This window comes from Pleurodeles waltl, chromosome 10, assembly GCF_031143425.1.
Source record: "Pleurodeles waltl isolate 20211129_DDA chromosome 10, aPleWal1.hap1.20221129, whole genome shotgun sequence".
Classification (NCBI taxonomy): domain Eukaryota; kingdom Metazoa; phylum Chordata; class Amphibia; order Caudata; family Salamandridae; genus Pleurodeles; species Pleurodeles waltl.
The window spans coordinates 973,113,093-973,129,059 of NC_090449.1; the positions used below are offsets into that span (position 1 = coordinate 973,113,093).

The 15,967-nt window shown below is 42.7% G+C and overlaps 1 protein-coding gene across 2 annotated transcripts in view; it reads right to left on the reverse strand.

Annotated features, from left to right (window-relative positions):
* Positions 1–204: 204 nt before the first annotated feature.
* Positions 205–15,967, reverse strand: part of LOC138262083 (anterior gradient protein 3) — a 67,806-nt gene continuing 52,043 nt past the window's right edge. For both annotated transcript variants that reach the window (XM_069211814.1, XM_069211813.1), the window contains exons 6-8: positions 14,988–15,051; positions 6,556–6,639; positions 205–815 (exon numbers count right to left, since the gene is read on the reverse strand). In XM_069211814.1, coding sequence (XP_069067915.1) covers positions 766–815; positions 6,556–6,639; positions 14,988–15,051 — 198 coding nt within the window. In that variant the 3' untranslated portion in view covers positions 205–765. The remainder of the gene's footprint in view (positions 816–6,555; positions 6,640–14,987; positions 15,052–15,967) is intronic.

Consider the following 15,967-nt stretch of genomic DNA (forward strand, 5'->3'; position numbering starts at 1 on the left):
GTGATGTGGATGTGCAGTAGCCCAAAAATATCTTTGGGGGGAAAGACTTGTGAAACTGTAATTTGCATTTTACACCTAACTGTGTAATTCAAAATAGGCTTAACTCCATTCTTTCATTGTAGAATGACTAATTTTCAGTTTTTAATAAATTAGTTATGAATTGTATTTAATGATTTGTTACATAAGAAAACATTCCAAAACACATTGCCTTTATTAGACATTTATTCAAGTCACAAGGATGAATAAGAGACACTTATGAACGTTCAGTTGTACATGGCAGAAGGATGAGGAAGGTAAGGTAAAGCCGGGGTCTCATGTAATCTCCTGTGGCTATGACATCATAAGCATTAAGAATGACATGTTACATGTGAAGGATCCATTTCATCATATTGGTTAATTTTTTCAGTGCTGTTGGTCTTCAGTTCAACAGTGCACTATACATTAATTTTCTGCTGTGCATTCAAGCCAGATGTATTTCCTTTGTGATGCTCATAGGATAGGGAAATTAAATGTATCTAACTTTCTGTATAATTAGTAGCCCAAGTAGTGTAATATGAATATTTTTGAATAAGTAGAAATATGATTTATTCTAATAAAAGGGCAAAGAGTTGTTCTGTGGGGAAAGATGGAGTCATGTATCATGTATATACTTATAAATGAAGTCATGACAACCAATGCTCAGTATTAATCTGTTTCACATTTGGCAACATTTCTTCTTTGTCCTTCTGAACCTCTCAGAGGTTAGGTAGATCTTCCATGGTGTATCTAAAGCTCAGTCTGAACAAGACGGCTGGCTTTGTGCATGTTCTCCACCACTGCAAGAAATAGAGACACAAAATAACGTAAGAACATTCATATGTTTAACATGTTAGTCAGTGCTAGCTTTTTTAGAAAACAAAATAAACACGGGCAAGCAATATCTTCAGCTTTTCACACACTTATTCTAAGAGCCATTATTCCTGTAATACAGATTTTAACACTGGAGTATTAATGTCTCATAATTAACTTTTATGTAATTATCTACACTGAGGACTAATGAGTAAAAAGAAATTGTGTTTTTATTTTGTGGTAGTTTGAAATGTTCTTTGGGTTTCCCTCCCTTAGGGTATCTCTTAACTATAATTTACGTGCAATCTATTCAAGGTCTTCGAAGTAACATGCCAATCCTAATATCCCAAAATTTATTTTGATGTTCACATGCAAATTTACCATGACTTTGAAAGATTTTCAACTGTTTTTGGCAATGTATCATGTGTTTTAATAAAATTCCAGGACTAGATGTGCAGTATTGTGTTATGATGATCTGTCTGAAGTTTTTTTTCAATTCATTTGCATAGTTTTTTTAGTGATAATGGTGACATTAAGTTTTTTGGGGGGAGATGGTCAAGTCCATTTATTTACCTGGGGGTTTTCATCATTATTCTTATTTCGCACTCTACTTCCTACCCCTTTTCCCTGCCCTTTTTCCTGTTCTTTTCTCTGCCCCTCCATCCTGTTATTTGTAGTCTCTGTACCTCCTCTTTTATTGCTTTTCACATCTAATATTTTGAATTTGAAAGTCTTGCTCTTTGCACTTCCTTGACCCTTTTCTGTTTTAGCATGTTTTTTGCTTACTGACATGCACAATGAAATAAACCATTAAGATCCACATTGTGGTCCCTAGCATTGTCTGACCTTTCAGAATTTTGTAAGACTAATTTGGTCTTATTTTTGTGCCACAGTTTTTTTAGTAAAACCAATGGCAGTGCACTATACAAGCACCATGAAGCTCATATTGCTCTGTAGCCATGAAATGACATCTTTAGGACCGAGATATGCTAACTTTCTTTTTAGGTTGAGTGCAATTGTTCGACCTTGTGCACTTTTACTATACTTCTTATGGTTTAAAGCGATTTCATTTGTTGGTTGCAGTGTGGTCAGTTCTTTTTCTGCCTTCTTTTTCTGTTCTAGAGCAGTGACTAACTACTGTATTATTCCACTTTGGTTTCTTTATCTGTTGCTATAACAGACTATGGGGGTCATTACGACCTCAGCGGTCTTTTTGCAAGACCGCCGAGGGACCGCCGTGCGGAAGACCGCCTGTGCAGGCGGTTTGCCGCTCGGCGTATTATGACTGTTGGCTGCTCTCCGTCGTTATTCCGATGGAGAGCCATCAACAGCCATACTTGCCGGCGGTGGGGAAGTGGAGGTTGCTCCACCGCCACGCCCTCAGAACACCGTCCAGCGAATCACGTGTTCTGTTGGCGGTGTGGTGTCGGCGGAGCTGCCCCCATGGCTCCCGTCCCCTCCCGGAGGATCGACGGACCAGGTAAGTCGATTGTCCATTAGGGGAGGGGGTGGGGGGGTGTTGTGTGTTGTGTGCGTGCATTGGGGTGTGCGTGTGTATATGTAGAGGGGGTGTGTGCGTGCATGTATGCTTGCGGGGTGTTGTGTGTATGGGAATGAGTGCGTGTATGGCTGTGGTTATGTCTGTATGGATGTGTGCGTGTGTGTTTGAATGTGGGTGTGCATGTCTGACTGTGTGTGTGGATGTAGGCATGTATGTTGGGGTGTGTGCGTGTGTGTATTGGTGGTGCCTGCATGCGTGTCGGTGTATGTGAGTAATGTTATGTTGGGGGTCGGGGTGGAGAGGGGGGCCCTGCCACCTTTGGGGGGTGGCAGGGGTGGTGGGGGTTGTAGGGGAGTGAGTCGGGGTGGGGGTGGGGGGTGGGGGAGACCCCTATCAGTGCCAGGGAAGGAATTCCCTGGCACTGATAGTGCTTACCGCCATGGATTTCATGTCGGTTGAAACCGCTGGAAATCCACGGCGGTAAGACGGGTCCAAATACCGCCAGCGGTATACTGACGGCCGCCGGGCTGGAGACCCAGGTCTCCTACCCGGCGGTCGTCTCCGCCCTGGCGGGCGGGACGGAGAACCGGCGGTTGACCATGACAGTAACCGCCATGGTCATAATACACCAAGGTAAGACCGCCAGCCTGTTGGCGGTCTTACCGCCGGTTCGCTGCCATCCGCCAGGGTTGTAATGACCCCCTATTTTTGTTATTTCTTTGGTGCTCCCCTTTCACTGTGAGTGTTTTAGGCTGCCTGTGTTTTATTGCAGCATTCCATTCCTCCCATGTCGCTGACATTTGTTTTTGGCTTTATTCCAGTGCTGTCCTATTGTTCCTCTGGCTCCTAAAATAAGTTTATTTTACAAAAGAAACACGTTTAGCTCACTGCTCACGAAAGCTACAATATGCCCTTTCTGGTAGAATGTAGCTAAACCTAGAAGCAATGATGTGAAACTTCCTCAGCCTCGCATCTCATCTCGAGTCTCTCTCTCCAGGGCTCCTCCCTGCCAGCACTCATGACATAGCACACAGGGCATTGCTTATCTCCTTTATTAGGGTCATAAATGTTCTCAGGCTGCTCTGCTAGTTGAAAAGTGAGGCAAGAATGCTTGCAAGACTTTTCATTCTGTTAAAATTAAAAATAAAATACTTTTCCAGCCTTATTTTCCAATTTCGCTTCAGATGTTTACACAGCGCGATGCAGTGCAGTCATCACGTCTCTCCTCAAAAGCTTGTTTTTGTTGTTGCTTTTTCTTCAGTTCTAAGGTTTCATTTTCATTCTCCGGGCCAGAACTCGGTCTGCACTGCAATGGGCCCAACTTCAGGGTCTGGTCAGCTGACTGGGGCCCACTGCCTCAATATGGACACTTTTGATTCGAAGTGTCCAAGTTGCATTATAGGAGCACTTGCTCCATCAAACCCGATTTTAGAATTGTAATTTTTTATGAGGCTGATTTTTAGATCAATTTTCATTTTTATATTCATTTTTAGAATGGAAAACTAAATGGCATTTTTCATAAACTAGTAAAATCCAATCAGGAGTAATGTGGGTTATGCATATATTTTCCCTCAAAAATAGTGCAGAAAGCAAAAGTCCATTTTGTCTTTTAGCCTTTACCTAAAAATAAATATACTGTTCAACAGCATGTGTCTGGTAGACTTTATACGTATTCATATTTTGGGACAAAGCTTTATGTGATTTTTTTTCAATCTGATGAAAAAAAATATCCACTGAAGAAAATATTGTTGGTTCGGACAGTTTTCTGTGGCAGTTAGTTTACACTAGATTTATATGGGCAGTACGTAAAAAAAATGTGTTGTAGATAGCAAGCCAACAAACAGATGGTTCATTCAGAAGTCGAAAGCATGTTCACACATTACAGAGGGTTGAGTGAGAAGATTAAGGGCCAGATGTAGGAAGTTCCGATTTTGCGAATCGGAAATTGCGAGTCGGTGCGACTCGCAATTTCTGATTCGCAAATTTGGATGCAGAACGGTGTCTCAGACACGTCTGCGATTCGCTATGGGGTCACAAAGACCCACCTCATTAATATTAATGAGGTGGGTCACATTTTGCGACCCCATAGCGAGTCCCTGCACTCACAGGGATGGTGGCCTGCTGAAGACAGCAGACCTCCATGTCTGTGACTGCTTTTTAAATAAAGCAGTTTTTTTTTATTTTGCAGCCCGTTTTCCTTAAAGGAAAACGTGTTGCAAAATAAAACAAATAATGAAACCATTTGGTTTCGTTTTTTCAGACTAGGCAGTGGTCCACTGGACCACTGCCTGCTCTGAAAAAACATTTTGGGCAACATTCACAAAGGGGAAGGGGTCCCATGGGGACCCCTTCCCTTTTGCGAATGGGTTAACACCAGTGTGACACTGGTGGTAACTGTGAATTGCTTTGCGACCACATTCGCGGTCAGAAAGCAATTTAGCATCGTGATGCGAGTCGCAAATAGGAAGGGGACACCCCTTCCTATTTGCGAGTAGCATTCACAATTTGCGAGTCGGTACCGACTTGCAAATTGTGAATGAGCATCGCAATGTGCATTTTGCATGGCGCAAACTTCGATTTTTGCAGTTTGCACCATGCAAAATGCTTGCTACATCTGGCCCTAACTAACATAGAGCCCTCACCTATTAGAAAATAATATAATGTTACCCCGCCAGTGGGCTTGGGAGAGGGTGGTTGTTATATTAGGGGCTGCTGTTCAGTTTCTCCATTTCTTGTTTTCGTGGCCTGCAGATTGGAGGTCTGAAAGCTAATATTATTGGGTGATAAATTCTTAAATGCAACCTCTCCAAGCACACTCTGAAAGAGTAATGCATATCTTAGTAAGACAAAGGAAATGTAATAAGGTATGCCTTGGGTCAGAACAAAAAGATCAGAAATGCTATTGCAGGGTGTTGGGCTATTCAGTTAAGGTGGAAGTTTGGTCATCTATGGACATCTTCTTTCATGATCTTTAGAGAGTCACTGTCACTTGGACAATGCTGAAGCTATTTAGATTCAAATTCAGAGATTGCCCTCTAATCTTAATGCTTCTTTAGTGGTTATATTTCTAATTTACAGCGATGTTTACCAGTCGCTAAATCAGCTGTGATACACTGGTAAAAATAGCATACAGAAAATTTGCTTGTTTCTCAGTGTGTGTCTGTGTTCATGCCACACCAGGTAAATAAATGTGGCCTGATCAAATTAATCTGGCAATAGTTTTTAATGAATATAAATTCCTCTATGCATTACAACTCTACAGACATCATGTTATTTCTGTAATACAGTAACTGATGTTCAAACAAAGTGTTTACGGCTAGGAAATTACATTTTAGCACTCATTTATGAACACATTTTTTATTTTATTTATTTTGTTTATATATCTTTGCTGCAATCTATTTGCAAAGACTAGCAACCGCCCGATACTCACAATAATTTTTTTGTTACACTTCTGCTCACTACACAGCACTGTGCTGTGCTTCTGGTTAAATACCTTTGTTTCTAACTTCTTCACATGAAAATTTATTGACATATAAAAAACAATCAGATCCTCAGATAGTAATAAGCTGTTTATTAACATTGTTAATTGCATGATTGCCGATACGTTTGACTGCGAGCCAACTTCTTTTTTCTTTTGTATCTCTCCTTTGCGCTCATGGCAGCCGTGGCGCTTTGAATCGGATCACTTATGTCAACTGTTTTACTTATCATTTTCAAGTTATGTGGCAAGAAAAGTCCAGTTAGGAATTTACAGCACCAATAGCTCTAACTCGAGCAAGACCCATTGCATAACAAATGCTTGTTGTTCTTGCCAATACTGTCACTGCTCAGCTACTGCAGAGTAAAAACGTGGGCCCATTTAAGGAACATTATATTGTCTCGTTAGCAGCAGAAGAACTATAAACATTTCAATTTTCTAATGGTCCTATTTTTAACTAAATTTATGATTTTATCTGGATCAGTATTTGAGGACTGGAAACTTTAATATTTGTTTATTTGACTGCTAATATACACATTTCAAGTCTTATACTGAGAATATACGCATGTAATTATTTATTTATTTCTGACCAAGATAAGAACCCAAGATAAAGATTGATTCTAAAAGTAGCAGTCAATATTTAAAAAGTTAACATGTGAAAGTGATCTGTGCAAAAGGACACAATGAAGCATAAAACTAGCTATAGAGAACAGTGAAAAAACATAAGAATTAATGCTTCAGCTCTTACATAATGGCATGTCTTGTGGCTCATAGGTATACATCCGATTTGAGTATCTTCCAGTGATGTCAGCTCTTACAGTTAATGTGGGATCTGTGAAAGAAAAGCAGGACAATAAGCTACAGAAATATCTGCTGAGATAATCATTATGATCATAACTTAATTCGATGTTCTTGCTTACATTAAGCACTCACACTAAATGTATGGGTCTTTAAGATTCCCCCAAAAATGTTTGCGAAGCTTGACAGATTTTTAAAGATTTGTCAGCTGTGGTCATTACAGCAAAACAGGGTTTGCAAAGAACAGTTTTTCAGCTAAAACATATTTTGCGGATTAAACCTATAGGTAAAAACATCCCATCAAAACATTTTTGCTACATTACCATCTAAGTAATGGTAGGTTTTATTGAATTGCGTTGTTTCACTGAGAACCTATTATAGCTGATTTTTTCAGCAATTTCAAAGACTTGGTGAAGGGAGAAGGAGGGCTATATTATACATATTTTCAACCATTCAGGATAAACTGTACAAAGTACTAGGATACTGGTCACAGAAAGTGGTTGCAAATTGCCCACCAAGTTTTTACAACCAGTCTTCAATTGTGTAATGCAACCTATTTACTAATATGTCAGATCACAGAATCTCTTGCAACAGAGATTCGCAACCCATTCTTCATAATGAATATTGATTAGGTAGGCCACTATTTACGACCTCCTGTGGCTGACTTTAAATACAGGGGTGGTGGCCAGAAAAGAATGGCATTAGGGAAAGCACACGGTTGTTCCCTGGACTGAGGTTTCCAAACATGATTTAACAAGCAAAGCAAAAGTCTCACATTTGGGACCTATTTTCTTTGCCAGTGTCTTTTGGAGAAACTGTACATCATCAGCAAGCAGCTTTTTTGGTAATGCTCTGCAGCATCAATGAAAAAGAAAAAAAAGAGTTGCGATGATGCAGCTGCATTATTGTGTAGGCGTGCCCATGTGTTATGATGTATGCATTATTTTTTTCCAATCAAAGATGGATTGGTGAATAAAAAATGTCATTGGAGTAGGGAGAATGCATTTTCTATAGGATGTAAAAGGATAGACAAAAGGACCACTGGGATATTTGGATAACAGTGGAACTGATGAGCAGAGCAATAAAATAATAATAAATCAGGGGAGGAAAGTGAAAAAGGGAGAGAGCATAACAGTACAGGGAGAGAAGCACCTGTAGTAGAAAGCAGCACATTTGGCAGGCGATTTTGGTAACAAGAGAGATAGCTATTAGCACACCTGGGAGAGAACATAGAGCGCGGGAGAGAAGCACAGGAGTAGTGTGTGTATTACAAAAATATTAGGCTTGGAAGTTATGCACTCAGTAGTTAGGAAGAAATATGAAGTGGTAGCAAATACATTGACTAGGGAGAGATTGAGAGATTATGGGATGTTCACATCAGGGACAAGAACATACCTCTTCAGTGACTTAGGTAGTTGACTTCATCCAATATTCCTACTTGTTTATGGTTAAAATACCACGTTTACATCTGCCAGGAATTTAGGTTCCTGACAGGTGTAAATCAATTTTTCAATATCAGGGTGCAGAAATGTACAGATTCAAGGCATGTGAAGTTCTTAGGCATGCCTTGCCTTGGAAGACTGGAAATGCAAACACGCATGCACGTTTGTGGGCACGTCCAAACCTCAATCTGACCTATTCCCAGATGTCATAGATTTAATCCAGCCAAGGACTGAAATAATTCCCCTTCCACAATGAAAGGAAGGTTGAGAAGCAGTAGGGAATTGAAATGCATCACCCTCAGATTTAGTAGGGGTGTAGGAAAAATGTTTATCCTCATGGAGAAAAAATGTGCGTTTGAGGAGGAGGCTCAAACCCTCCCTGTGGTGAGATCCCCGCACATGGGCAATAGGAGCCCTTGCAAAATGTCACATGACACTTCCAGTATTGCGCCTGAAAACCTGTGTCTGACACAACTTTCCAGGAGTACTACCGGGAATGTTTGTAAATATCTGCCCTTCTTTTTATGATTCCCTTGCTGAAAAGACAAAATTATATTTTACAAGCATTAAAAATTTATTTAAACATACATTATTACAAGTGCAGATTGGTATCCCATCAAAAATATTTTGGGTAGTAACGTGGGTCACATTTCTCCCCCTTTTAAATAAATTGGGATACAGTCTGCTGTCCTCAAGAGATTCATTCCATTGGTTCAAAATATAATGTATACTTCCACATCAATTTGGCAATCACAAATCAAGGCTGACCACAACTTGTTTGATGAATTACATTGGAGGTCAGAAAAAATGTATTTTAACTTCAAACTTTATTGCCAGTCCAAATTGACAATAGAAATCATATACATTCTGTCTGATATTCTGTTGAACTGCAATGCACCTCTGAACACTACTTCTGAAATGACTGCATTGAGTTGAGTTGAATTTAGAATAGGTAAAGCTAGGATGTCCCAAACGTAGCTATTATTATAACACCCTTATCTCATTTGTATAACTATCTCTTTAATTGCATTAACACAATTTGTGTGTGAATCCTTTGGTTGAATTTTGTAAAAATGACTTTGCTATAGAATGAAGATTGTTGTTCCTTAATGCAGAATATGCAGCATTCTTGGTGGTCACAGTGTAGGAAAGTACCCTCTCTTTGGCATGTTACCCCTGATTTCTGCCTGATGTCAGTGTGTTTGACTGTATTCGCTGGGATCCTGCTAACCAGGACCCCAGTGATTATGCTCTCTCTCTCCTCTAACTTTTATCACTGCATACTGATAACTCAGTATTTCACCCAAAATCGGCATACTGGTGCCCCCTTATAAGTCCCTAGTATATGGTACCTAGGCACCCAGGGCATTGGGGTTTCAGGGGATCCCTATGGGCTGCAGCATTTCTTTTGTTCACTGCCATTTACACTGCACCAGGTCACTTATAAGTCACCCTTATTGCAGGCCTTCCAGCCCTGAAGGCTGGGTACAGAGTACCTGTGTGAGAGGGCAACCCTGCACTAGCAGAGGTGCCCCACTACCTCCAGGACCATTTTCCCAGACTTTGTGAGTGTGGGACGCCATTTTACGCGTGCACTGGACATAGGTCACCACCTATGTCCAGCTTCACAATGGTAATTGCGAATATGGCCATGTTTGGTATCAAACATGTTGGAATCATACCCCAAGGCTTTTGCAAGCATTGGTTGTATGATTTCATGCATCCTCAGGTGAGAGCCTGTCTTCAGTCTGCACCAGAAGCTCGAAGGAATCTCCCTTGGAGTGAAGGAGTCACTCCCCTGCTTCAGCAGGCCACCCTCTGCAACAACGACCTGTTGTGTGGGACCCCTCTCCTGATGAGCTGCATGGATACTGCATCACGGGTGGTGGACTGAAGTGGTCCCGACAGTCCTGATGTCCAACTGTCCAACTTTGGTGGAGGTAAGAGCTTGCCTCCCCATGCAAGACAGAACCCCTGTGCACTGCATGTTTTGAAGTCGCCAAGGCTTGTTGGCATCCTTCCACAAACGTCTTCATCCACTGTACAGCTCCAAGCCCCAGCACTCCTTCCTGCGATGCACAGCTTCCTGCATGGTTCTCCGGCGGCGTGGGATCCTTTTGTGTAGTGCTGCATGGGCCTCCTTTTGCACCTTCTTTGTCCCCATGCTGTGGGACTCCTGTGCATGCTGCCTGGTCTTCTGAGGGCTCTATGAGTTGCTGAGAGCACCCTCTGACTCCGCTTCCTGGGTAAAGTCCACCAGGTCACTCCTGGTTCCAGGCTGCACCATTTTCCGCTGCACCATTTTCTTCCGTGTGCCAAGGCTTGTTGGCAGAATACAGTCGTGCAGACCAGACTGCAATCATCCATCCGGCGTAGGACATCTTCTGCACCAACCAGGAACCCCCATCTGTATTCTTGGGTGCAGTACGGACTGCTGTTCTTTACCTGTGGTTCTTCTTTTGCACCTTCATCCGGGTTAGCAGGGGCTCCTGTTCTCCCTGGACTCTTCAGTGCTTCTTGGACTTGGTCCCCTTCTTCCACTGGTCTTAAAGTCCAGGAATTCATTGTTGGTGTCGTTCAGTCTATTCTGGTTCTTGCAATATCTTTATTCTCGTGTTCTTGTATGTTCTAGGAAAGTTACTGTGATTTACTCCTGCTTTCCTGGGCTCTGCAGTGGGTTCTATTACTTACCTTTGGTGTTTTCTAATACTCCCAGTGCCCCTCTACACAATACACTTGCTGAGGTGGGAAACCGACTTGCGCATTCCAGTTTCTTAGTATATGGTTTTTGTTCCTCCAGGCCCATTTCTAACTATTATGATTTTCACTAATTGCACTGTTTTCTAACTGTTTTCACAGCTATTTCTGCATACTAGTATATATAATTTGTGTATTACTTACCTCCTAAGGGAGCATAGTCCCTATGGTATTTTTGGCATTTGTGTCACCAAAATAAAGTGCCTTTATTTTTGTAACACTGAGTATTTTCTTTCATGTGTGTGAGTACTGTGCGGCTACAGTGGTATTGCATGAGCTTTGCATATCTCCTAGTTAGGCCTTGTCTGCTCATCCACACTACCCCTAGAGAGCCTGGCTTCTAGACACTGGCTACATTTCACTAATAAGAGATAACTGGACCTGGTATAAGGTGTAAGTAACTTAGGTACCCACTACAAACCAGGCCAGCCTCCTACACACTGTTCTTGCCCAAGAGCGACTGCCGTTGGTAAAAAGTATCTAGCTATCATACGGACCACTGCATTCTATCATTCTACATTAAACTGGGTTGCCACAATTAAATATTGCATATTAGCCTTCAACAGTCGCAGTCAGGTAAATATAACTTTCTAAAAGCTAAATTTCTAATGTCACACATGTCCCACTCTCAAATATTATCCACCCTACCTTTTAGGCAACTGGGTGTGCTTCAAGATAACCTATTTGATTTTTATCTAGTTTCCTATCTGGTAAAGTGTGAATTGGACAGACAGTGCAGTAGGGTTGAAGCTACTACTTTCAGGTTACACACAAAAGGCCTGAAGCTGTGTTATTACTTCCACTGTAGTGAATGTCACAAAAAGTGCTGCAGTCCACAGGTGGCGTTTAATATTTCATATCTGGTGTATATTTCTGCACCATACTTTGTGACCTTCTAGGAAAGTTAATTGAGCCAATCAGATTTAAGCCAATTATGATATAGTTAAAGACGGAGCAGGGGCACTGTAATCCTGTTTAACATGGGTAACAGTGCACATGGGGCCTGATTTGGAGTCTGGCCGAGGGGGTTACTCTGCTGCAAATGTGACGGATATCCTGTCTGCCATATTACATTTCCACTATAACCTATGAAGATTGTAATATAAAATAAAATATGCAGATAAAATATGCGTAGCATTTGTGAGACAGTAACATGTGCGCCAAATTCTAAATCAGGCCCATAGTTCTAACTACAGAAAAACTAGGGTTCAGAAGAAGGCAAAAAATCTTGTTTGGCCAGGCAGAAAAGGATGATTTCCAAGGACTGGGTGTTGTGAGATTTGTATGCGGAGAGGTCAGTTTTCAGCTTTATGTGTCAAAGGAATCAAACTGCACCTTGCTGATGAGGCTCAGTGTTGGAATTTTTGCCTTACGCAGAGTCATCCCCAGTCTTTTTGCCTCCTTCCTCCTGATTTTTCTGACCTCTCGCTGTTGGCTCTAGGACTCTGAGCACTTTATCACTGCTGACCAGTGCTAAAGTGCAGGTGCTCTCCCATCTAAAGTTGGTATGAATGGCTTATACCTAATTGGCATATTTAATTTACCTATAAGTCCCTTGCACAGTGGTATCTCTATACCCAGGCCCTGTAAATTAAATACTACTAGTGGGCCTGCAGCACTGCTTGCGCCACCCACTGAAGTAGACTTTAAAAACCTGTCTTAGGCCTGCTAGCGCAGGGCCTGTGTGCGCAGTTTTCTGCCACAGGGACCTGGCATCTAAACTTACTTGCCAGGCCCAGAACTCCCCTTTTACTACATGTAAGTCACCCCTAAGGTACGCCCTAGCTAGCCCTATGGGCAGGGTGCCATGTATGTAGAAAGGCAGGACATGTGCCATATTGCATGGCCTGTCCTAGTAGTGACAAACAGCCTAACTTGGTGTCTCACTGCTGTGAGTGCTGCCTTCTCATAGGATTGCATTAGAAATGCCCTGCCTTATGTGTAAGGGGTATTGTCTGATTTATGAGGGGTAGCGTAGGCGTGTTTGGTATGGTTGTGATGGTGATAATAAATACTGCTTACTGGTGTGGGTGTATTTTTTATTACTATCACAGAAATGCCACTTCTAGAAAGTGCACATTTATCTGTGCTTATGACTCTGGTGTTTTGCAGCTTGACTCCAATCCACGTCTGGGCAGAGTGACAGTTGGGGCTTTCTGCATACTTTTCAGACAGCCTGTACACAGGGAGGGTGGAGGTGTCACAGAGGTGCATCTGCATACTGAATAGTCTTCCTGGGCTGAGAGAAGGGAGAGGCGGGGCACACCTGCATTTGTAAAGACTGTGCCCTGGCCTCACACAATAGGGTCGTTAACCCCCCACTGATGTTTGGAGCCTGTGCTGAAAGGAGAGAGGGGGCACTCCCAGAACCAGTTGTAACTGGCTGGAACCTCCTCTCCCTACCATTGTAAAACACTGTAAGAACTGACTATAAGTACAGGGGAAATTTCCCCACAATTTGGAGACTCTTGGAATCATCTTGGAACTGGACACCAAAGGCTGCAAGGACTCACCAGGAACCGCCATGAACTGCTGCTGCTGTGCTGACCTGTGACCTGCCTGGTCACTGTGAAGGACTTGCCACTTGCTGCCTTTCCCTTGTGCTGGCCTGTAGCTGGGCCCTCCACCTGAGGACCTTGTCTTAAGATTCTGCTCCCCAGGGGCAGGATGCTGTGGCCCCTGACCCCTGCATCCATTTCTTCACGAGGGGTGCTTCTCCGTGGTTGCGTCTGCCATAGCGCTGATTGCAGCGCGCTTATGGAGCCTTGGGAGCTCGTAGGCTCCTTGCTGCACTGTGCCCCTTTAAATAAGATCACCGCAGCAGCCCGGGAAGCTGGAAGAACACTCGCGCACCGCATCGGGTGCAGGCGAGTGTCTGCTCGGGCTCCAGGAGGGGTCTGATCTTCTTGTGGCTTCACGGCAGGACCATGGGAAGGCGCAAGGAGCGCCCCCTTCCCCCTGGCCTCTGCGTTAGGAGCAGGACGCTCCTTTTCTGCTGTTAGGTAAAACGGGCATTATTGTGCCCCCCCCCCAGCTTGGTGGAAGGGCCAGTGGAGGGCCGGGGGGACCCCCAGAGATCACGGGTCCCGGGAGGGGCCTGTCATTAAACCGGAGGGGGTGCGTGGTGCCCCCCTCCTGCCCTAAGTCGTTTTTGCTGGCTTTGGCCCCCCTCGTGAGGGCCAGTTGAGGCCCTGGGGGGCCCCCAGTAATCACGGTCCCCAGAGGGGCCTGTCTATAAACGAGAGGAGGTGCATGTCGCTCCCCTCTGACCCCAGAGTATAAGGGAGGCCCCCGTTTTGCGCATAGGAGCGCCAGGGTCCCCATTGTTCGCCTTCTAGGCACTGGAGGTGCCTTCATCCAACCAGGTACTGTTTAAAGGACCAATATAGTTGCAATCAAAAGTTCTTTCTACAGACTTTTGTTTGATTCATATATTACCTACCTGCGTTTGATGTTTTTACATATGTGTATGCAAATGTTCCTTTTATGGACATGCTTGCTAATATGTTTCCCTAACTTGCCATATGTTTTCTAATGTTCCTACTATGGGCGTTTTATGATATTCTTATGACAAGTGTTCTAATGTGATAATGTGTTTCCTGACTACTGCTTATGTTGCAGAATACTAAGTAACCTGTGTGTTATGTGTGACTACTGCTAGTTTGCAGAGTAACTAATGTGTACCGTTCTGACAACTGCTAAGGTAGCAGGATAGTACTGATATGTGATGTTTGGTCTGATAATTGTGTTGTGTACAATACAGTATATTTTCATATAATCTGGTGTTGTGTTTCCTTTGTGGTGGGGATATTGCGTCACATGTGTTGTGTGTGTTGTGCAAACGCTTTACACATTGCCTCCGGGTTAAGCCTGACTGCTCGTGCCAAGCTACCAAGGGGGTGAGTAGGGGTTATCTTGGACGTGTAACTCCCTTGCCCTGACTAGAGTGGGTAAGTTCTGCCTGGCTGAGGTGCATACCCTAGCCAACCAGAAACCCCATTTCTAACACTCAGCAAAGCAGACACGTCAGAAGTTGTTTGTATACTTTTAAGTTGCTCATGGACATTATACTGTGACTGAATTTCTGTTTGAATATGCTTCTCACACATTTTTATTATTACTCAGCGTAGTTCAATGTTCATTGTTGAGACCAAGGAAACTGAAATCTTTGATTTCTACTTACCGACAAACATTATTCGGGGAACATACTGCCCATCAGGTGACAAATTTTTGTCTGTGGTTTCATGCTGACAAAAAATAAAAAAATAAATTATGAACATTATTTGAAATGTCATATATTTTAAATGGATAACACAAGCAGTTAAAGTATGCTGTGAAGGTGTTCCATACCACATCCTTTAGATAAAACATTATTTATTCCTAGCAAAATGTAACAACTCTAGATTCATGTGCATTTTAGCCATCTCCATGTCCTTGTAGTGATTAATGGCAAATGCAACATAGCTAACCCATTCATGACCTTCCCTTTTGCTAATGGTTTTCTCAATATTTGTTTAATTTTGTGAGTCTAGATTTACTGGCAGATATTTTGAGCTTGAGCATTGGGAGACAACTAGCCAGTCCCCCAATCATAATCGGATATTGGATCCACTTGGCTAATTTAACTTTATGTGAGGCCACAGAAGTGTCGTGCAGGAGGGCATGAGTGGCATAAAATCTGAATGTTCATGTGGGCTGCAGTGTAGCTTGAGTCCACCCACGTGAGAAGCATTCCAGGCACGCTTTCAAGCCTGCCAATGCCGTGAGTAATTGTGATAGCCTAAGAAATACAGCAGCTTGTGTCAAAATAGACACATTTTTTACATGTGGAATTTCATACACTAAGCGTTAGCTACGTGCTATTAAGTGTGCCTTGGAAAAGCAGGCATCTGTGGTGAAATGTTCTCAGATTCCGGATGCCTCTAGGAACCAGCAGCATTTCACCACGGGTGTCAGCCATTTTGATTTGCTCAATTGTAATATCAGTATTAATTACTTTTTTGAATGTTTAAATGTATGGCCACAAAATATTTTGGCCAATTGTAAGCTTTCTTTTGACATGTTACCAAATCACAATCAACGGGGTTTTCAAATGATACTCTAAGGACTGCCCTTAAGATGGTATCGCTTATAATACTACAATGACTGAAATGTTGAGACGTT